This window comes from Colletotrichum costaricense (genome assembly GCF_030867565.1).
Source record: "Colletotrichum costaricense strain IMI 309622 chromosome Unknown Scaffold_6.1, whole genome shotgun sequence".
Taxonomy (NCBI): domain Eukaryota; kingdom Fungi; phylum Ascomycota; class Sordariomycetes; order Glomerellales; family Glomerellaceae; genus Colletotrichum; species Colletotrichum costaricense.
In genome coordinates this window covers 16,639-38,001 of record NW_026848235.1, presented here as the reverse complement: position 1 = coordinate 38,001, position 21,363 = coordinate 16,639, and the positions used below count along the sequence as shown (strand labels likewise).

Below are 21,363 nucleotides of genomic sequence, written 5' to 3'. Positions count from 1 at the left end.
GTCTTTATCTGGATACTACAGCTCGTCATGGGCTTTGCTCTGACTAATTACACTTACTCCATGACTTCCACTCTGTGAAACAAAAGCATCCAGCTGTTCCACTGTCAACATGTCAGTGAAGTTGCCCTGGAAAGGTACAACGTCATTCGAACCGGCGCGATATAGCCTGATTGATGGATATGATGCTATCTCGATTGGCACATCGTTCGCGTCGACATCAATACTTGCCAGCGCGACTTTATCCGACAGGCCAAACTTGGTGTATTTGAACCCGAGCTCATTCATTGGAGTATGCAGACTGTTCGACTTGTTAGTACTGCATTGGATGGCGTACAGATATGATCAACTTACTCAGTACAGTATTGACACCACGGCACGTAGAACTCAACCAAGACATCTTTAGACTTGTCATAAGCTAGGTCGTCAAAAGTACTGCCAACGAGCGTGGTCAAAAATCGGTGCGTTGTCGACGCCTCCGGCACCGGTTCTGACTTGATGGAAGGTATCAATGAACCATCCAGGTAGGCCAAAACATGTTTAGCGACCCTGTTGACGTTGAACACCTTTTCAGACATAGGATATGCTCTCCCTTGTGGATTTGCAATGGAGAAACCACGCTTGATGTCCTTGCTAAGATGCATTTGCTCACATCTTTTGGGGTAATCTGGCGCAAACACCGTCAAGAAGGTGAGTTGATCTTTGTACTTCTTTGCAAGAGAAGCCAGTGACTTGACGATCTCAGCCCGATCATCCCGCTTGCTGAAGAATATCTGGGCCAATGGTTTCTCATCCTTGAATGGTTAGTCACCATCAAACATCCAGCAAAGCGAAGAGGGACCTACCTTTGTTGCTTCTTCATGAATGATGGGATCGTATTCGCGAATCAGCGGCTGGGTTGCATCCTGCAAGAAGGCCTCGACAGCTACGACGGTGAAAGGTCCGCGGTAATAAACTGGATCCTCTTCCTCTTGGGTATAGACAGCGACGGAAGGGCCCTTCCTGTCTTTCTCTGGGCTATGAAGATTACCAAAACTGTAATGCGCTCGCCACTTAGTAGCAACAGCGTGAAAGGTCTCAAGCTCAGGTTGATGATCCGAACCAATAAAGGCAACAACTGTGACTCGAGATGAGCGCGCGAAATGGAGATGGTTCTTTTCAGTAAGCTCCGTAACTGGAGAACCTGATTGGCGTTCAATATATTTTACAACCCTGCATTCATGATCAGTGATCCACAAGCCATGTTAGAGAAATCGACAAAACTTACGATGACGCGTCTAAAGCTTCTTTGTAGGTAATCAACTCCTTGTTGCCGGGTGTAAACTTCAATGTGGGAACAGTAAAGACCTGAGAGTCATCGCACACAGCCGGCTCCTCATTGCAGTTAACAGAAGCAATAGCGGTCTTGGTAAGCGTTGGAGACACCCTGTCCAGGACTTCTTGCACTCTGTCACATTCCTTGCAACCGTCCGCTGTAAACAAGATAAGCGCTGGCCTTGAAGATACTAAGACAGTAAACTCTGTTCCACGAAGTTTGACGCATTGTGTCGGAACAATAAGAGCAACGAATGATAGGAGTGTTGAGGATTTCATGATAGTAAGTAGAAGAGACGAGAGAATCAATTTCCAAACCGGAGAGCAGACCCAGATAATCTCTGTTTGAAGAATTTATTATATCAACAGTTATCAGTATCATAAACTGTCCACTCCCGAATTTAGCCCGTTTAAGCCCAGATCGTCATCCCGCTAGCTTGTCATGGGACCTAATCTCGTCTAGCCATTCTTTAATTTCACAAAGGCCTCCGCGCGGCCAAGCCGCCGCTGAGGCACAGCTGAACCCTGCCAATTCTAGAATGTTTTATCGAATCACATGATGGATCCCTCTGAAGTTTAAAAAGACATTTCCCGATCATGATTGGCTCATCGACTCTCTATCTACCAGCTCCACAGAAGCCATGAACCTTATAGATAATACAAAAACATATGCAGCGACTAGTCGACGTTGAAACCTGAGTTGTGGAAAGAGTTTGAAATTGGGGCCACGAGCTTTGATAACATATAGTGGGTGCTGACTCGCTGAGGGAAAGAAAAAATAATTGTTCCGATTAATCATACTCGTGTGAATGCGCTCCTTTCCAGGGGAGCTCGTAAAGTCATGTTATCTCCTTAGCACGAAATTTGACGATTATCTCCATTCAGCTTCCTTGGCGTGGTGATAGGATGATTCATGCTTATCATACAGAAGTTGTTTGTCATAGAATACGCAGAAGACTGGTGATACTGTCGCGTGAGAGATGGGATATAGTGTAGATTAGTACTTGTATATATAGAGATCACTGGATTCGACAAACTTTCCATTAGTATCATCGCAGCCTCACTTGTTCAAAGATTTCAAGCTTTTCAACTATCTGATCATGAAGTTCACTTCAGCTTCACTTGCCTTCCTTGCAAGCTTCCCCCTTGTCTTCTCCATACCGACTGAAGCTCAGCCATCCAAAGAGCTCCAACAGCCCGAAGGTTTCGCCAAGATTCATGACGCTGACGGCGAGCACTGGCTTCAAGCCGTCAAAGCAGAAGCAGCCCGTCAGGAAGCCGCTGCTGCTTCCGTCCATAATGAGACTGAGGCCCTCGAGGCCAGAGCCAGCTGGATCTACCAGGTCCACGGCATGTATACCGACAACCTCGTCAACGTTGGCGATGTCGACACCTTCTACATGCTCTGGACGCGCATGTACGACTCCAGCGACGACAGGGGCGGTCTCTCAGACATCACTCGCAACGCATGGAGCAAGTTCTGCAACAGCCCATACGGTGGAAACGGCGGCGTAACCACTAGATTCACCCTCGACGGTCAGTGGGGAGCCGTAGGTCGTCTCAGCGGCTGGTCGATGCGCGACGCCCTGATCCACTCTATGTGGGAGACAGCCAACAGCATTGGCAAGCACAACGGTTACACCGTGTATAACGGCTGCTACGGCTTCACCTGGCAGGAGGGAACGCCGAACAAAGCCGACTCGGCATGTGGAGGAAGATCGGGCAAGCCTTGCCCGTATAATAAGGACTGTCCGTTGTCGGGTATGGAGTGCACTGGTCTTAAATGGGGCACTTGGCTTCCTAGCATTATCCGCATGAACGTCTATAACCGTGATGGGTCGCTTCGTGCTGATGCGTATCAAGCTAGAATTTCTTCACAGGCTATTGGGACCGGTGGTTGCTCTAAGGCCCAGTCCATATCTGCTTTTGTCGCTGACTTTATCCCAATTGTGGGACCTTACTTTTCCACTGGTATTCGTCTTGACTGTTTGTACAAGAGCTAAATTCGCTTATTTCTATTATGTAACAGCTGGTCTATCTTAGAAATACTAGATTAAATTTAATCGCCATCCTCTGCATCTATATTGCTATAGCGAGCTGTCTATAGCAAACCCGCTGTGTGTCTGCAGATGCCGTATACCACCATAAGAGGATGACTTAGTGCGGGCATTTGGTTGGAGATGCCTGATGTGGAGGGAAAGTAATTATCCATGACATCCATTACTAAGGAAAAGAGCTAACTGCTTTGACAGGGGTGCCTCCCGGACTCAATCTCTTGGCCAAAATAGTTTCCATATCTAGCTTCAAAGCTTTGGCGCCCTCGGTGACAGTATATTCACTTAGAATGAGGTATTTCTACTACTCGGATTCCTAACTTATCTTTACCCTAAATAAAAATAAAGCTATGCTCTTGTTTAAGTAGGGTGTGATATACGGGCGGGAGCATCGATTATGATAACTACATCTTAGAATTAATTTATTATTTAAGTAGATACTGATCTTGACGGCGCTGTGAACGAGTCTGATACTATTAATAAAGCATTTTAAACCCTAGTTCATAGAATAACCTTCCTCCCTGATATTAGCGACTCCCTCGGCGCATACGCAGTCATCGCACAAAAGGAACACACCACCCTGTATTCGAACCAAATCTTCACACTACTCGCCCTTCTAATACTCGTCACTCAACTGCTGAACGAGCTGTTCGCCCAACTCCCGAACATCTTTGCCTCTATCGCCTGCTTCGGTCGCATCCAATCATTTCCCCTGTCCCCAGAAACGTCTGCCAAGTCAGAAGCCCGTAGCACTTCCGGCAACCTCGACAGCACATCCTTCGTCGGTGAATCTTAGAGCGGCTCCTCGGTTCGTCAGAAGTCCGAAAAGCAGCCCACAACCATACTGACTCTCATTCTGGATCCCCTGGCGAACGGGAATACCTTCGAGATTCGCAATGCCAAATGTGGATGGAAGGCAGACGCAGACCTGGCTTTGACCGAACTCACGCTCAATATTCGCCTTGGAAAGCTCACGATGATTGCTGGACCCTAAGTCTCTGGAAATTCGCCCCTCCTCAAGGCCATATTGGGTGAAACTCCGGTCACAGAGGGGGATATTGGCCGATGTTCTGACAGGATCGCCTTTTGTGACCAACCTACCTGGCTAACTAACGAAACCCTTCGTCGCAATGTTACTGACTTTTCTCACTTCGAGCCTTCTTGGTACAGTATCGTTATTAGAGCTTGTGCCTTGGAAGAGGACATTACGACCTTCCCGAATGGCGACTAGGTTATGATGGGCAGCAAGGGCGTTACCCTTAGTGGTGGCCAGAAGCAGCGCGTAATAAGCATTGATCACTTTGCCGTCATTTCCTTGGCATCTTCTTTGTTAACCTACGTGCTCTTTAGGCTATTGCATGCGCTGTCTATTCCCGACGAGACTGCATTCTTCTTGAAGACGTCTTCAGCGGCCTTGACTTTGAGACACAAGCTCGCGTCTCCAACAATCTCTTCGGAATATCTGGCCTCTTGAGTCAGCGTATTCACACACGCTGGTATGTGCTGCAGACCTTCGCTGACACCGTCGTCACATGGGTGAATATGCTGCTCATATAGTCTGCGGGCTCTATAAGAACGCCTGTTACCGCATTTTCGACCGGCATAGAGTCATTAAATACAGCTTTTGACCTCATCGTGATGGAAAAAGCAACAGCCTGTCTTGTCGGGGCATCGGATGATATGGAAGAGGACGAAGTCTGTAGACTTGCTTACTGGAAGCGACCAAGGACTCCAGGGCAGACGACGCACGGTTTTAGACACCTAAGGAGATGATAAGGCCGAAGGCATCTAGATAGACGTAGTAAAAAGAGCCACATATTCACAAACCTCGTATAGATAGCTATATCAGACGTGCTTAGGTTTGAAAACATTATAGAATGCAAGGATTAACCGGCGAAGCTGGCTGAGAATCTTCAGCGTGATAACGAGTGCGGCCCGTTTAAAAAGCACCTTCTCACGTGGAGTCGTTGATCATGTCTCCATGATCAGAAAGAAACCTTATTGTTAATCCATGGTATTGATCCCCTGCTTCTCTCATCGGACCGCATCGTCGGATAGCTTACTGGAACACCCAAGTCCAGACCTGACCTCTACTTTGCCTGACTTTGCGCGGCCTGCCCGCTCCTGCCGCTAGAAAGCCATCTTCAGCTTGAGCTTGTCCTCTTCGATGATAGCATTTTTCATCTGCATTAACTCCCCCATATCCCATGGGCAGCTAACATATCGTCCTGCCAGCCATTCCTGGCGTTCGGCCGCCAGCCATACAATTGTGTCGCCCGCGATTTCTGGTTTGTCAGGAAGAGAATCTCGCAAGTGGTCCGGCAAGCCGCCCTTGGTTATCTCGGTCTTGATGGCGCCTGGATTGAGGGAGAAGGCCAGAAGTCCTTGATCGGCATAGTCGAGCTGAACCGACTCTGTCCAACGTGTAACTGCGAGCTTGGATGATCGATATCCCGTGCTAGCTGGGCGCGCACTTAATGCGCCTGAAGATGAGACATTTATCATGATGCAGAGCCCATCGCCGGATGCGCGAGTCAATAGCATCATCGGCAAGAAGGCACGAGCCATGTTAAAAAGCCCGCCGAGATTGACTTGCCAAGTGCGCCAGTAAACATCAGGATCCGCATCTAGGAACTTTTCATAAGGTTCCATGTGCGCCGCGTTGTTGACAAGGACGTCTAGACGGCCACCAAATGCAGCGGCTATCTTGTCATAAGCGGCTTTGACGCTGGCTGCATCGGCAATGTCTGTGGTACAATCAACGACGATTGGTTCATCCCGTCCAGCCTCTCTCGCGATCTGTTTGAGCTTCGCAACGAGGCCTGCGGATAAGCCGTGCAGGTCGACAGCGGCGATTCCTGACGCGCCCGCTCGTGCAAAGGCTGATGCCGTAGCAAAGCCAACGCCAGTATCCCAGGATGCGCCCGTGACCACAGCGTACTTGCCGGACAAATCTAGTTGGAGTGGAGAAATCAGATCGTAGGATACTGAGTGGCGTGTATCTGTAAAGTCACGCCGAATGCTTCCAGACCCGGCGGACATGCTGTTGAGTGTGTTTGATTGACTTGGTAATATAAGACGGATTTATGTGTTTAAGAACTGAATCAGCAGCGACTAGAGTCAGTGTAGATACATATCCATACACAACTATGTCTATCTGTCAACTTATATACACTATATTAATCTCGCATTCGGATTTATTAGGGACCTGGAAACTCTTTACCTCGGCCTTTACGTATCTTGTTGGCTGATCACTAATCAGCCCGGTCTATGCGAAACACTTACGTCAGTAAGTTCTACCCAAACAAAGATATCCATGGTACTATTCATAGAGAATTAACAGGTGCAATTGTTAATTATTGGAAAACATAGGTAATTTCTCAGGCCAAGAGATCTACGGGCGCTCATTGCCTTTTCTTATCTGTACGTGGTCTGATCAATAATTCTTTCGTTCCGGGTGACTTAACGTGGTCCCGTATGCCCTGCATATATCCTGTCCTACAGCCGCCGGGTTGCTAGTGGATTCGGCCTTGGTTATTCTATGCTTCCGTTACAGTCAGGTATTCTCTATCAACTTTACTATATTTATCGTGGTTCCTATGTTAAGATGGAAATCAATATTGTGTGCCGCACCATTCAGCCTTGAGTTTAGGTTTTCTAAACATGAGACTGGACCGGGGTTATAACCCCTCAGCACGAAAGTATCCGATCCGATTGGCCCGAGGTGTAAAAAGCTAAGCCTTGTGCACCAACAACAACATGCGTGCGAGGGGGCTGAGACTTCGGATATTGGCTTAGTGTACAATCACGCTGTGGGGACAGTTGTTTTCTCATCGCGAGCCTGATGCCCTCAAAGTCAGGTACAACACCTATCAACATGTCGCTCATTCTGTTCCCTTTCTTACTGACTCCGTCCTCAATTCGTATAGCACATCGAATCCCAACCCTTCTCAAATTTCTCACAGTCTGAAGAGGAGCACCTGCCCAAGCCCTTAAAACAATGATAGTTCAAATGGGCGCCTCCAAAGTCTGGCAACCCAGGCAGGTTGGCTTTTGGGCCAAATGTGGCGTATCCCTTTCTCTGGTCTTCGCCACCGCCCTAAGCTCCGTCATCATCGTGGCCCATTTGTAAAAATGGTCTATCAATGGCTCGTGGTACAAATCCTCATCCGATGCAATTACTTCCAATCGTGCCGCCGGGCAGTCGGGCATCCAGCTTCTCGCAACCATTCTGGGCGTCATATAAACTTCAAATGTCACCAGTCTCATACAGTACGGCACGAGACTGGTCATTTTCAATGCCGGTGGATAAAAAGTTCAAAGTCTCAAATGATTGAACAATCTTGGGATCCCTCGTATTCGGTGGGATCTATGATTCCGTTTTAGTGGCGATTCTCGCCTTATTCTGCCTGGGTCTAATAAGTTCAGCGTTATCGGTCGGCGGCATGACGCTAGTCGGCAGCACCGTTATAGAACGAGCTACCGTTCAAGCACCATCGCTCAAAAACACGACGATGATTAGAGAATATCCGTCCAAGATATCAGAGGCTGGTCCATCTACCACGATGCGGGATAGCTTGTTCACGTACCCCGTCGGGGTCAAACTTCTGAGCAGTCTCATCGTTTCTGGGTCATCCGCGACGACTTTTGACGGTTCAGTCCGCAGACGCCCCAAGATTGACAATACTCAATTCTCATCTCCGATGACTTGACCAGCTTCTATGAGCCAATTCTTGGTAACGCTTCCTATCGAGTGTTTCGGCATGGAACATGTCTTAAAAAGAGAATGGCACTTTTCACAGAACGAAGTAGTCCTTCGTGCTCTGAAGAGCTCCGTCGTTGCTATGGCGGAGTCGATGCTCGCAGCATATGGTGCTGCACAGCTGATCGTGGGCAATTTCTTCGAACAGAGGGGAGCGAATGAGACGATCGAAGAATTTGTAATCAGGGAAAAGGTCTATTTGGTTGCAATTGCCGTGTTCAACGCCCTGGTCATTCTCGCAGTTGTTCGGGAGGCAGTAAGAACAGAACAAGAGGATGTCGAGATCTGCTACTGTTCGACATTCTAAACCCCGACTAGCTAATCACAGCCTCTTTCCGAGGCAGCGTGCTTTCCAAATATTCGGAGGCAGACGGCGAGGGCCGCGTGGTCCCAAAAGGTTTTCAGAAGGGGCCTCATTTTTGCTACTCGCCTGTAGCGGAGTCCGAAAAGAACGAGGAAAGATACATAAGTATAGTGTCGTATAGTCACCATATGGGCATCGACGCGCGTGAATGAGAACGGTTGTCTATTAGAAGTAGAAAATGGGCACTATACTAAGCTCGCTCTGAGATAGAGAGTGCAGGTGAGGAAGGATCTCGGTGATTATGTAAGCGAAATCATTAGACGTGCGGTGAGGCCACGGATGGTTGAAGCCACCACGACATATAGTTACTGGCAAAACAGAAGCGCAGGAGGTATTACTAGTTGTGCATGGGTGCCGAGACCCAATATTATCTCGATTAAGTCAACAAGCCTCGAGTGCTTTGTATCTTACCGAGTGGAAGGTTATAGGTGAAACGAATCGGTGGAACCTATTTCTCTATTTCTCTGAACACTTCAGAGAACATGATTAGGGCGGAATGTAAAGAATATAGACGAACAGATTACTCTTTGGTTGGAAAGATATATTAATAAAACACAACTTTTGCAGGAAGAAACACGGATTTTCTCACACTTTTTTCTTTTTACAATCTATTGACATACATATAGCTCACTTTCTTGGTAGGGTCTAGACCCATATTGGTCATAGAATTAAATACCGTGAGTCAAAGTGCATTTGGAAAGAAGTTAATCCAGTTTTAGAGTGCCATATTCATCTACATGATGTAACTTATACAATGTGGTTGCTATTGAGGCAGCACAACATCTGACTGAGGGTAGAGCAAACGTGTTGACAAGTATGCACCTGCGAATAGACGCTCAAGTACAGCATACATACAAGCCACAAGCAATAGGCCACAAGCAACAGGCCAACATACAAAAGAGGTGGCAGATATGGTCGCGTGCTCAGAAATCAGTGATTGGACTTTTTGCCGATAGCTACAAGTTGCACTACATACCTACCCTCAGGAGTCCGGTCCTAGAAGTTACTAGTTGCGTAACGTTTTCAACCGCGTATGCAAAAGTCAGCGTACTAGCTTGTAGTTTCATATACTGAACAGCAATAAGCTGATCTGATTGCCCAAGGAGAGGTACTAACTACTGGTTGGCTTTTGCTGATATCTGCGCAATTTCACTTATAGCGCGGATCTGAGTACCCAAATACACCAGAAGCCGGAGCCCGATACAAAGGAGAATGGGAACTCCCTTAAGTATACTAGAGCCGGAACCGTAAGGTAGCCCAAGCAACCAAACTGTTTGTAGCAGTCTGCTAAGTAGTTGAAAAGAGACAGGTAGACTGGGGAGACGCCCACGGTCGCTATGCCAATGGCAGTTGCGGGAAGAACTTAGTGTAATTCAGGCCGTGCAGTCCACCCAGACGTGAAGAGCTCAGCAGGGAGAAGCAATATCTGCTCATGTGTGGAATAGAGACGGTGCTCTAGTGTATCTGGGCTTGCTTCAGTCAGCGGGAACTTGCGCTCCAGCCAGAGCCCCTGATAGATGGCCGCAATGGTGGCCAAGACTGAGCCCACACTTGTCGCTGCAAATACACTGTCGTTCTCCGCGAGGGTGAACTAATAACCGCCCTCGGACATTAGCGATACTATAGCTAAGGCAATGAACAATACTGATCAGCTAAAAGCCGCCCAAAGTGTCAGGTATGCGATGATGGGCTCGGCCAACAGCATCACAGAAGGTCTAGTCAAAGAGCTGGCCAACAATTGTTTGACACTCAACTTTGAGTCATCGTCTCGGGGCAGCTGTCACCGCACTTGCGGAGCCCTAGAGTGCGTTGCATTCTCCAGTCCACAGAGATCGAAAAAGAAGCATTTGTTTCCGTGCAACTTCCGACACCATTCGTCGAGTCTGTCTCGCTCTGTCGCCAGCAAAATGCTCTGGCGCGTCTCGGGTACGAAGAACACGGAGCAGCCAATCAACAGGGGATAATGACGATGACCTAAGCCAGAAGACCCATCTCCAAGTGTAATATTGCCTAGTGAACGAGAGGTCCAAGACTGATTCCAAACAGTGCACTGCCTGAGAATATTACCATTGGCGTGTTCCTTTCGCATGGTCCGTACAGGTCGGAGATGATACCACTGAGAGTAGAGTAAGTCGTGCTGCCAACACCGGCAAAGAATCTAGCAACCAGCATTCCATTCGACCGAGATTGTGGGTTAGACAATACTCCTCCAGCAGTATCAACAAACGGACCTCAATATCTTGTACGACATAGGTACTCAAGGTAGGAGCGCGTCACGGCGCAACATATTATACAGACAATGAAAAAAAGGCCTGCAATAACAAAAATGGGCTTTCGACCTCTGAGCTCAGATAGTGGAGCCGGGAACATTGGACCGAGTCCAAAGCAAGTAGTAAAAGTCGTGATGCCAACTAATACCGCCACCCCACTGAGCTCCCATTCATCCATCAGTTGTTGCTTGCATGGTGCAAGAGAGTTCGATGCGAAAAAGGCCAAGACAGCTGCCACGCAGCAAATCCAAGTCACGGCATTCTTCCGAGTTGCCGACCATTTGCAGAAAGAGACTATCCGCTGTGGCAGATGTGGCACAATCTAACTTCGTCCCGCGTCGTTTTGCGAAGGCCATCTTCACTAGGAAGGGGTTAAATTCGACTGGCAGCAAAACAACATCGGAAATATTGAATCCTTTGAGTAGATATGATCGGCTCGGTCCTTACTATTGGTAAACTCGCGGTCTAGTCCGAGGAGATTGCGGGATGCTCCGATCAAATCGATCAGTGGCCTTTAGAAGGCAAGGAAAGTGTTTGGCAGACTAGTGCTGTTGGAACAGAGCAATATGGGCCGGACTCTATGATCATGACCGGCAGTGACAGATTTGACAAGCCGAGTTCTGGTCTCGCGTGGCACCAGAGCCAATATGGCGTTCAAAAACAAACTATTGCCTTAGTAAGTAAGCTTAACACAACTTGGTTCAAGTTGGTGGCTGCAGCCAGACCAGAGATAATCCAACTCGTCGTTGGACAAACGGCAGCCCACAGATTGCGTCCTTCGCGCATTGGTGTTGATTCCTGGGCGTGGAGATTAGGGGGCGTTTTAGCTAGCTCAAAGGCCTCTCATCTCGCCTTGTTGGCGCCCGCTGCCAATAGTGGCGACAATTTGGGTCGTGAGGGAGCATTCCCAAAGAGGAAAGGCTCTCCACAAGGAACCAAGCTGGATCTAACGATGAATCTTCAAGCTACAGAGCGGGGAAGCTTCAGTGCAACTAAACCAACCACTTGGGATCCTTAGCGTCGAAATAGATCCATGATCCAAGCAGCAATTTGTTCCAGCCCAAGACACTCAGCACATGTGGGGGAAGAATCCTGTCAGGTCATTCGGAAATGGAGTCACGGCTGGAGACGACTTCCAACCCAACCACAATTTCCTCTGGAATCGTCTTACATCGAGATATTTAAGACCATCAGCCTGTCCGATGTAGAATGACGAGATAACCACCACTCGGCACCTCACTCATTCACCTCCTCACTACCACTCTCATTTCTCGAGTTGAATACTCGGACCTCAACTTTCGTTCTTCACCATGTCTCTCGCTACCCTCTCCGGCATCGGTCTTATGGCCATGCACCTGATGGCACCCCTGGTGTCTGCTGCCGCCGTTCAGGTTCAGCCCCGCGGACAGCTTCAAGCTCGAACCTTCGCCGACAAGGGTTGCTACTCAGAGCCCCCCAGAGACCACGGCCGTGCCCTCAAGGAAGCGAGCTTCTCCTCGGACTCGATGAGCACCCAAATGTGTTCCGACTTCTGCAAGGATTACGTGTACTTCGCAACCGAGTACGGCAGGGAATGCTACTGCGGTGATGTTCTCACCGACTCTGCTCTTCCAGCTGATCCTGGCGACTGTAACATGCCTTGCAACGGCATGGATGATCACTCCAGATGCGGCGGCCCGAGCCGTCTCAACCTCTACCAGACCGACGGCTACAGCGGGCCCTCCGTGAAGGATTTGAACAACCGCGGCTGGTCTTATCTTTATTGCCACACCGAGGGCGATGGAGGTCGTGCCCTTAGAGAGGACGGATACTCCTCTGACAACATGAAGGCTGAGGACTGTGGCCAGTACTGCTCCAATAAGGGCTTCAACTTCGCCGGTGTGGAATACGGGCGCGAGTGCTATTGTGGCAGCACTATCCACGGAGGTAGCATCGCTGCCGAGGCCGACTGCCAGATGCGCTGCTCGGGAGATGCCAAGAGCTACTGTGGCTCGGGTGGACGTCTTAATATCTATGCTCGCACCGTGCCTGGACCTGTCAGAACCGATCCCCGAGCTACCTTTACTTATGCCGGTTGCGCAAAGGACACGCAGACTCTCCGCCTCCTCGAGACTGGTTCCAGACTCACCGCCGACGACATGGACGCCTACAGTTGCTGGTCTTACTGCTCCAACTACAAGTTCTTTGGTGTCGAGAATGGCAACGAGTGCTACTGCGCCAACACTTACTCGCTGGATCTTGAGCTAGTGTCTGACTCCGAGTGCGGCACTCCCTGCTTCGGCAACGGGTTTTACACTTGCGGTGCCAAGGACCGTCTGAACCTCTACAACAGTGGCAGAACTCTCGCTGTCTCCGTTTCCACATCCCAGTACTCATACGTCAAGTGCGCCCAGGAGACTACCGGCGGCCGTGCTTTGGATGGTGACCACTTCGCTGACGACAACAACATGACCGTTGAGATGTGCGCTAGCCTCTGCAATAATGGCAAGGGCGCTACGTACTTTGGTCTTGAGTTCGGCAAGGAGTGTTTCTGTGGTACCGGCGAGCCCGCGATTGCTGCTGATGAGGGGCAGTGCTATTATAAGTGTACCGGTAACTCTAGTGAACTGTGCGGTGCCCCGGACCGTCTTTCTGTGTATAAGTACTACTAAGAATTTGAAAAAGGTCTGAATTAAAAAGAGAGGCCACGGAAGTAGAATGTCCTACAGTCAAGCATTGTATAGAGACGTATAAGAGAAATCTTGTTTATTTTATATAAATTTATTCAATAAGGATAAATGATCTTTCTAATAGTATTTGTCCCTTAATTAAAATTCGATTTCTTTAATAAATATTGAGTTTATTACTTTTATTAAATATTCAAGCTTTTAAATTGAAAGTTTGTTACTTTTATATATATAGGATATTCAAAATAAAAGCTTAGAAAAAGCGGAAAATATTATTGACCTTGAAAGCCGAAGGGTTAAGCATAAAAGAAATCTAGATTTATAAAATCTTAAACTTATACTATTATAAATAGCATTTTACTCGTTGTTATTAATTAAGAAATATAATACTTATTATTTAAACTAATTAGTTAATATTTATTTATTACTAATAAATTAAAAACTTATAATACTTAGTATAGTTATATAAATTTTATAATTTAAATTCGTCTTAATTAAATAACCGGGTTTATTAATTGTATTTTAAATAAGACCTAATTCTTTTTATAAAAAGAATATTAACATATACTATACTAAACTTTGCGCATCTAGTTTAGACAAGCGCCTCGATCAAGTTCTTTATCATATTCAACAATAGGGTGTCCCAAAACTCATTACGCGGCTTGAGCCGAACCGGCCTACTAGGAGATTCCGATTAATTTCCGCGCCAGCTCCTCACTCTTTCCCAGGAAAGGGTTATGCCCAGCTGTATAAAAGTATCCTTTTAGGTGCGATAAGAAGTGTCTCACTTGCTTATCTGTCTCATTTGCTTATTAAGTACGTTAAACATAGGCGCAAACTTCGGCGTTACATGTGCAGCATAATAAAACAAGAGTTCAGTCAAGTCGCATTGCTTCACTACTTCTTAATTCCTCTGGAGTTCCGGAACAAGATCATGCGCCCCATCTCGCCCCAGAAAGTCTGGGATTCCTCCATCATTTCAGCTTCATAAGCATCCACTTGCGGAGTCTCCCAAATCAAATCGACAGCCTTCGGATCATAGACAGAGGTTCCCTTGAAAACTTTCCAGAAGATGTAGAAGAGGATAGAAAGAATGGTCATTGCATAGCAACCGAAGAACGCCCCGACGTCCAAAGGGCTGAACGAGGTGTACCCAAACGTGCCAATGACAACACTGAAAAACACACTAGCAGCGTACCCACCTGCCAGATATTGTGATTAATGCACTTCCATGACCATTCTAGCACGGGTTCTAGAACTTACAGTAAGGTTGTCCCCATCCATAATAAGGCAGATTCTTACGGTCTATACCTTGCACCTTTGTGGCTCGGTGGTAAAACACATAGGTAATCGACATGACCAGATAGTTAACCAAAGCCCCACCAGTAACCTAAGGCATTAGTGTTAGCCACTCTCCTTAGGCTTTCGGAGCATGAGACTTAAATTGCTGGCTTACCAAATTAACTAAAATGCTGAGCACTCGAGCTGCTTGCTTGCTTTGCTGAAGGAATGAAAGGCATGCGAATGCCATGGTCAAGGCAAGAGCGTAGACTGGCACACCCTGCTTCGTACAGATTTTAAGGAACGCAGGTGCTCGGCCTTCAAGTGCCAGGCTGTACAGACTTCGCGAGGCGCAATAAACGTATGTGTTGCCAGCGGAGAAGATTGATGTAACAAGCAGAGCGTTGACGACATGTGGGAAGACGGTGATCTACAAGACCGTAGTGAGCCACAGTCGGAACATGCACATGAAGGTCTATTCTCCAACGTGAAGATGCTTACCCCCATGTTACGCATAGCGATCACGTATGGCGACGCTGCTGCTGTACCGCCGCCTGATCCGCCGCCGATCAGGATCTCAGTGAGTGTCTTGTCATCAGATGGAAGTACGATTCCAACTGCAATGGCGCTTCCCAAGAATAAGAAGAAAAATCGGATGTAGATCGTCTTGTACGCGGCTTTGATGTACTTTCGGGGATGCTTCGCCTCGGCGCTGACAAGGGAGATATACTCTGGGCCGACAATACAAAATGAAGCAACCCAGAGGGCAGCGAGAAACCCCTCAAAACGACCAAGAGATCCGGTGGTTCGTACTTCCTGAACGAAATAGTCAGCTAATGCTCTTTCAACGCAGTCATCCATCGTAAAGAAAGTGCCGCAGCTTACAGCGAAAGCTTCAGGATGATTCCAATTGCGGAAACCGTAGGCATCGCCCTGAGGGTTTCCCCCGACCATAGTGATGAACGTGAACAAGAACAGAGCCAAGACGAGGATGACCTTGCCACTAGATAGCCAGAACTCGGTTTCTCCATACGCGCTCACGACCAAGCCGTTGATGAGTGTGTAAAGAATGACACATGCTAGGCATAGTGTCCAAATTGGAATGTCATGGCTCCAATATTGCACTACAACGGCCAAGGCACTGATCTCAAAAGGGATGACAAGGGCTTCGTAAATGAAGAAGTTCCATCCCGCGGCGAAGCCAAAGGCTTCGTCCACAAAGTGACCAGCGATGCGAATAAAACCCCCAGCAACGGGATACTGGGTCATCATCTCGGCCATGCCATTGTTCACCAGACCAACAAAGAAGCAGTAGAAGATGAACGCCAAGAGAAGACCCGCGGGACCTGCTGAGTGTAGACCACTACCGATACTGATGAACAGCCCCGTACCAATGGAACCACCTGAATCCAGAGAATTAGTACGCGTCACAGCCTGATCCAAATACCAATTCATTCTCACCAATCGCAATGAGTTGAATTTGTCTGTTATTTAGTCGGCGTTGAAGCTGCTCGGCCTGAATAACGGTGCTTTGTGCCACTGAGTTATCGGCCCTGAGCATCCCTCCAGTCTGACAAGACTCGGTCCGCTTCAAATCATGGCCCTTTCCTGAGTCGTTCTGCATCGCTGAATTATTTGTACTGCAAAATCGAGGTGTGACGAGGTTGACAGTGGGTTTAGAGATGGAGACATGCGAGAGACAGATGTGAAGACACCAGGTCCGGACTATATGGCAAGTAGCGAGGTTCCTACATGCGGAGAGAGAATTCGAGGTAGCCATCCGGGGATGAGTGATATGAACTTTGATTGGTTGTCCATATCAGTTACAGGGATGGATATCGGCCGACGGTCCGTAGTCCGATGGCCATCTCCAACTACCACAAGTTTTTGTCACTAAGGCACACGTCAAGCATTATGTGCGCCTCATTTGCTAATCGATGAACCTGCTGTGAACACCCAAAAGTTGATTGATAGTACTAGCGTGGCCAGCGACATGGCCCTGGCAATCTCGAAATTGCTCTCATTGCGCGGCGCCTCTCTGTCCTTGGCGACTTCAATGGCGCAACTTTGCGAAAAGCCCCAGAGATCAGGTAGCGAAAAGCACACTGCCGTGCCTGTCGACGTCCGACAGAGCGCGTTTGAGGATACTTGGAAAGAATCGACCGCGGGAAGATTTGGTAGACTTGACTCCGCTGCCAACTTGGCGGGCATTCTCAGACCCTAGGCGCTAGTGATAGATCTCATCGACGAGCAACTAGCTTTCATTACGTCGATCAATGCTGCTAGGGTCTTCCATTGTCTCCCAGTCCAGATCCAGATTTCTCAATGGGTTTCCTGTGTTGTCTATCAGCTTGACTCGAATTGCGAAGTCCGGTGAAGACTGACCTGCCATACGCGTACTTGTCTTGGATGATCCTATTGAGATCGCACGCAGAAGAATACGGCGGCGGAATCTCTGCGAGTTCTAGGCTTGCAGTATTTCCAGCCTCTGTAAGTTGCAGCGCTGTCGAAAGCCCCTCGATTAATGTTCACACGCTTTATCATAGGCTAGTCGCAAATAGGTGCAGTTAGTCCCGACCACAATCATTCTGCCCGTGTTATCGAGAGGATGCCAGGAGCGCAGCGCAAGAATATGGGGACAAGGCGACCATGTCGGTCTCGGGGCCGATATGTGGGCTAATACCCTGCCAAGCCTCTTTCGTCGGCCAAGTCGCCGATAATAGTACATCCGGAATTCCTTCACGTGACACGTGAACGAGAAGGCCAAGCGATGGGTTCCTTGCGGAGCTATCCCCCTAAAGCAGCTAGTTTCATTGCTTGCACGGCAGAGACGCCGCAGCTGTTTGGCCTTTTGGTATCACGATTGCTACCATCAGATTATCGCTGAGGAATGCAGACCGGCGTTGACCGTGTCGCATACGAGGCCGATGCAGGACCCCCGTTTAGTGTCGAAGCATTGATGCGACATGGAGATGAAGGAAGGTCTATCTCCCCACACTTCAGCCATCGGCCTATCTAAGTATCATCATGACGATCCAAACTTGGAAGACCTTCCGAGGCCACCTCCATCCCAACTAGAGCGGCATCGGTCTCTCCGCCGGCCACCGATGTCGTCGCCGTTGCGCCAAACTGAACCTCTTCCGGATCTCTATCCACCCCGGCCTCTCTAGCAACTGCCAAGCCAGCATGTGGACCCATCTTTACGGAGTTGAGCGCTGTTCTAGGAGATCGGACTTCAGACCGAGATATTGGCCTGTGTGTCGCCTCACACTAATCGTTTCGTCAAACTACCTACGTTTGACTTTGCTAAAGACGTGTCTTTCGGTTTGTCTAAAAGGTTTCTAAGTTCCAAGTCTGCTCTTCGATCTGGTTGCGATTGTTTTGCTTTACCACACACACACGCCACGATGTCCTCGACTTCAAGAAACGATCCCATCTTGATTGTTGGTGCTGGCGCCTTTGGGCTGTCTACAACTGTGCACCTGTTAAGGGCTGGCTTCAAGGACATCACCGTCATCGACAAGGATGATGATGTCCCCTCAGCGTACTCGGCCGCTAACGATCTGAACAAGATTGTGCGTGCTGAGTATGAGGATGATTTCCATAGGGAATTGACACTGGTAGGATTTATCCTGCCGCTCTTTAACATCTGTGAATATTGAAGCTGACAATTGACCTCCAGAAAGCTATCGACGCCTGGAAGACGCCTTTATTCGCGCCTCATTTTCACCAGGTCGGCTTTATAAACGCCTGCACACCCGTAGCGTCCAAGGAGGCCGTCAACACCATGAACCGCTTCCGCGCCTCCGCTGAGCGATCTGAGCGAATGAGGCACTATGTAAAGTCGATCGACTCCAAGAAGGACCTCGAAGCTGTATGCTGGCAATATCAAAATTCGCCATTTCCCGGTTGGCACGGGTACTTCAACGGATGGAGCGGCTACGCCAACTCTGGCGCTGCTCTGCGGACCGTCTACAACGCTGCCAAGGTCCAGGGCGTCAAGTTCATCCTCGGAAGCGCTGGTACTGCATCTGAGGTCGTTTACCAGGGCTCCGGATCTCAACGCAAGGCCATCGGTGTGAGGACCCCGGGTGGTCTCTTCTACCCTGCGAAGCTAGTGATTATCGCTGCCGGCGCGGCTGCCGGCAAGCTCGTTCCGGACATCGGCAGTGATCTCGTAGCCAAGTCATGGTCCGTTGCCCACATCGAACTAACGGACGACGAGACCGCCGAGCTCCGCGGCATACCTGTTACATATGCCCGTGATCTGGGTTTCTTTTTCGAGCCTGACCCGAAGACCAACCTACTGAAGCTGTGCCCTATGGGTGGTGGCTACGTTAACACCGACTCTAGGACGGGTATCTCTATCCCACCTGCGTTCAAGGACAGCCAATTCCTTCCCAAGGGCGACGAATTGCAGCTTCGCGAGTTACTGAGGCAAACCTTCCCCAGGTTTGCGGATCGTCCCTTCGTCAGGAACTCCTTGTGCTGGTTTGCCGACACCGCCGACTCCAACTTCATCATCGACTACGTTCCTAACACTTCCTCGTCTTTGGTCATGCTCAGTGGTGACTCTGGCCATGGTTTCAAGTTCTTCCCCATTTTCGGCAGTTTCGTCAAGGATCTGATAGATAACGAGAGCGGGAAGCAGACCATCGAGCAATGGAGGTGGAAGGCTGGGGAGCAGAAGAGCGGCAACTGGGGTGAGGAGGTTAGCTGGAGGTTGGGCAAGAGCAGGGAGTTCATTGATATCCTACCTAATGTAGAAGCTAAGCTGTAGAGACTTCTTTCTCATTCCATTTATAACTTTTAGAGTTTGATGTGCAGGCTACTTAAGTCCTCGTGTTAATGGATGATTAATTCATAACATTATCTCTCACAAATTTCTAGCAAACTGCCAACCGCTGGTACATTGCATTACCTTGTAAAGTGAAGCTCAGAGACGTTCTTGTCTTCGCCGTCATATCTCCGGGTCAAATCGTGACACGTAGTCAATGTCACAACATGCTGAGAGTAGTGGAGATGTTCCTCAAGAGTCGTGTGCCGATCTTGCGTCGTTCCTGTCCTTCCAGCTTAGTGTTCGCTTTTCCGGGCGCCAGTGCGCGATTTAACCGCATGGCAGAGCGACCAATGCCGAGCTGAACTCGTAGACAATTGTCCTGATGCAATCTAGAATACTGTATAATAAGTCGATCAGGAGCATCGCGATGTTGATGTTTTCCCATCTAGACTTCCGATACATGTCTATCATTCTTCGAAATGTCGAAAACATGGAAAGACACAGCAAGGCCAGGCCTTAAGTCTCAAAAAACGACCAAGTCACACTCAGCGATGACGAGGCGATAGAGGACTATGTACATCAACCGTATGCCATCACAGTTTGCTCTGACCCGAAGTTTTACCCGAAGTAATCCATCCGCCATCAATATTGTATACTGCGCCAGTTACGAAGCTGGCGTCCTCGCTCAGCAAAAACGCAATCACCGTGGCTACTTCGTCGGCGCTGCCCATCTTTCTTTGAGCGTTGGCCATTAGGCCATTCTCTACACGCTTAGGGTCATGATCCGCAGACATTGGGGTATAGACGACACCTAACAGGGGACGCCAGAAGTTAGCCCCGAGCTCCAAAAGTCACGTATCAAACCTACCAGGGGCAACACAGTTGATGCGGAGATGACCATTCTCCTTGGCGGCGGCAGTGGAGAGGGAGATGACCGCAGCCTTACTGGCACAGTAGATAGAGCTATTGGGGAGGCCCACCTGGCCAGAGATACTAGCCGCAGAAACCTATAATAGGTTTTAGCAGGCCGGTTCGAGAGACTGTAGCACGCACAATGTGGTGGAATACTTACGATAGCACCACCTTGTTCAAGGGCCTTGATCTGCGACTTGAGACAGTTGAAGACGCCGTTAACGTTGACAGACATGACAAAATCGAGGTCCTTCTCGGTAGTGTCCAAAATAGAGGTGTGAGAAGGGCCGAGCACACCAGCCATGTTGACGGCGCCATCAAGTTTACCAAACTTCTCAACCGTCTTGTCGATCCACGTCTGAACAGAGGCTGGGCTACGGACATCAACAGCTATGGCGAGGTGTTTTTGAGTCCCACCCGGCAAGGTTGTGATGACCTTCTGCAGCTTAACCTCACTCAGATCGGCTAGGGAGAGTGAGGCACCGCGGGATGCAAGCAGCCGGGCTGTGGCGAGGCCCATACCACTGGCTGCGCCTGTAATGGCAATCTATTTCGGTGGGGAAAGGGTGATTAGCTCGGTGTCGGAAAAGCGGTAGGACGATACGCACCACTTTCTTGTCGAATGAAGCCATGATAAGATCAGGGGCGGGTAGTGACTTCAAGGATGAAACGGGCAGTGCTCATTGATGCGGACTTCTCGGGCTTGCTGAAGCTTTTAAGAAATAAAATAGAAGAAAAGAAAGCCGTAGGCAATAGACAAACACCCCTTCTTTGCGAGGAAAGACTGTAAAATCGCTGGCCTTGGGCTTCGGTCCGCGAACTCTAGCAGCAATTCGTAGCCGCAGAACTAGCTTCGGTCTCGGCCCCGACACCGACACCGACACCCACCCAACCCGTTAAGGTAATCACAGGGGTCTTGATAAGCGGGGGGACGGGGAAACACCCCTCAGTATCCACACAAAG

The 21,363-nt window shown here is 48.8% G+C and overlaps 8 protein-coding genes across 8 annotated transcripts; 4 read left to right on the top strand and 4 right to left on the bottom strand.

Moving 5' to 3' along the window:
• Positions 1 to 15: 15 nt before the first annotated feature.
• On the bottom strand, positions 16 to 1,590 carry CCOS01_06218 (uncharacterized protein; the record flags this gene model as incomplete). Its single annotated transcript, XM_060454388.1, has 4 exons — positions 16 to 298; positions 352 to 791; positions 843 to 1,209; positions 1,265 to 1,590. 4 exons carry the CDS (start codon positions 1,588 to 1,590, stop codon positions 16 to 18), a joined length of 1,416 nt encoding a protein of 471 aa, XP_060314088.1.
• Positions 1,591 to 2,411: 821 nt separating this feature from the next.
• CCOS01_06217 (uncharacterized protein) lies at positions 2,412 to 3,314 on the top strand (the record flags this gene model as incomplete). Its single annotated transcript, XM_060454387.1, has 1 exon — positions 2,412 to 3,314. The coding sequence occupies one exon, from the start codon at positions 2,412 to 2,414 to the stop codon at positions 3,312 to 3,314; it is 903 nt and encodes a 300-aa protein (XP_060314087.1).
• Positions 3,315 to 5,495: 2,181 nt separating this feature from the next.
• Positions 5,496 to 6,407, bottom strand: CCOS01_06216 (3-oxoacyl-(acyl-carrier-protein) reductase; the record flags this gene model as incomplete). Its single annotated transcript, XM_060454386.1, has 1 exon — positions 5,496 to 6,407. One exon carries the CDS (start codon positions 6,405 to 6,407, stop codon positions 5,496 to 5,498), a length of 912 nt encoding a protein of 303 aa, XP_060314086.1.
• A 1,472-nt stretch (positions 6,408 to 7,879) lies between these two features.
• Positions 7,880 to 8,643, top strand: CCOS01_06215 (uncharacterized protein; the record flags this gene model as incomplete). The annotated part of the gene is made up of 3 exons (XM_060454385.1): positions 7,880 to 7,987; positions 8,168 to 8,383; positions 8,446 to 8,643. The coding sequence occupies 3 exons, from the start codon at positions 7,880 to 7,882 to the stop codon at positions 8,641 to 8,643; spliced, it is 522 nt and encodes a 173-aa protein (XP_060314085.1).
• Positions 8,644 to 12,071: 3,428 nt separating this feature from the next.
• CCOS01_06214 (uncharacterized protein) lies at positions 12,072 to 13,412 on the top strand (the record flags this gene model as incomplete). The annotated part of the gene is made up of 1 exon (XM_060454384.1): positions 12,072 to 13,412. One exon carries the CDS (start codon positions 12,072 to 12,074, stop codon positions 13,410 to 13,412), a length of 1,341 nt encoding a protein of 446 aa, XP_060314084.1.
• A 912-nt stretch (positions 13,413 to 14,324) lies between these two features.
• Positions 14,325 to 16,332, bottom strand: CCOS01_06213 (uncharacterized protein; the record flags this gene model as incomplete). The annotated part of the gene is made up of 6 exons (XM_060454383.1): positions 14,325 to 14,629; positions 14,691 to 14,817; positions 14,884 to 15,138; positions 15,210 to 15,524; positions 15,594 to 16,111; positions 16,170 to 16,332. The coding sequence occupies 6 exons, from the start codon at positions 16,330 to 16,332 to the stop codon at positions 14,325 to 14,327; spliced, it is 1,683 nt and encodes a 560-aa protein (XP_060314083.1).
• A 1,783-nt stretch (positions 16,333 to 18,115) lies between these two features.
• CCOS01_06212 (uncharacterized protein) lies at positions 18,116 to 19,488 on the top strand (the record flags this gene model as incomplete). Its single annotated transcript, XM_060454382.1, has 2 exons — positions 18,116 to 18,328; positions 18,391 to 19,488. The coding sequence occupies 2 exons, from the start codon at positions 18,116 to 18,118 to the stop codon at positions 19,486 to 19,488; spliced, it is 1,311 nt and encodes a 436-aa protein (XP_060314082.1).
• Positions 19,489 to 20,081: 593 nt separating this feature from the next.
• On the bottom strand, positions 20,082 to 21,032 carry CCOS01_06211 (uncharacterized protein; the record flags this gene model as incomplete). Its single annotated transcript, XM_060454381.1, has 4 exons — positions 20,082 to 20,299; positions 20,357 to 20,495; positions 20,561 to 20,947; positions 21,009 to 21,032. 4 exons carry the CDS (start codon positions 21,030 to 21,032, stop codon positions 20,082 to 20,084), a joined length of 768 nt encoding a protein of 255 aa, XP_060314081.1.
• Positions 21,033 to 21,363: the final 331 nt, after the last annotated feature.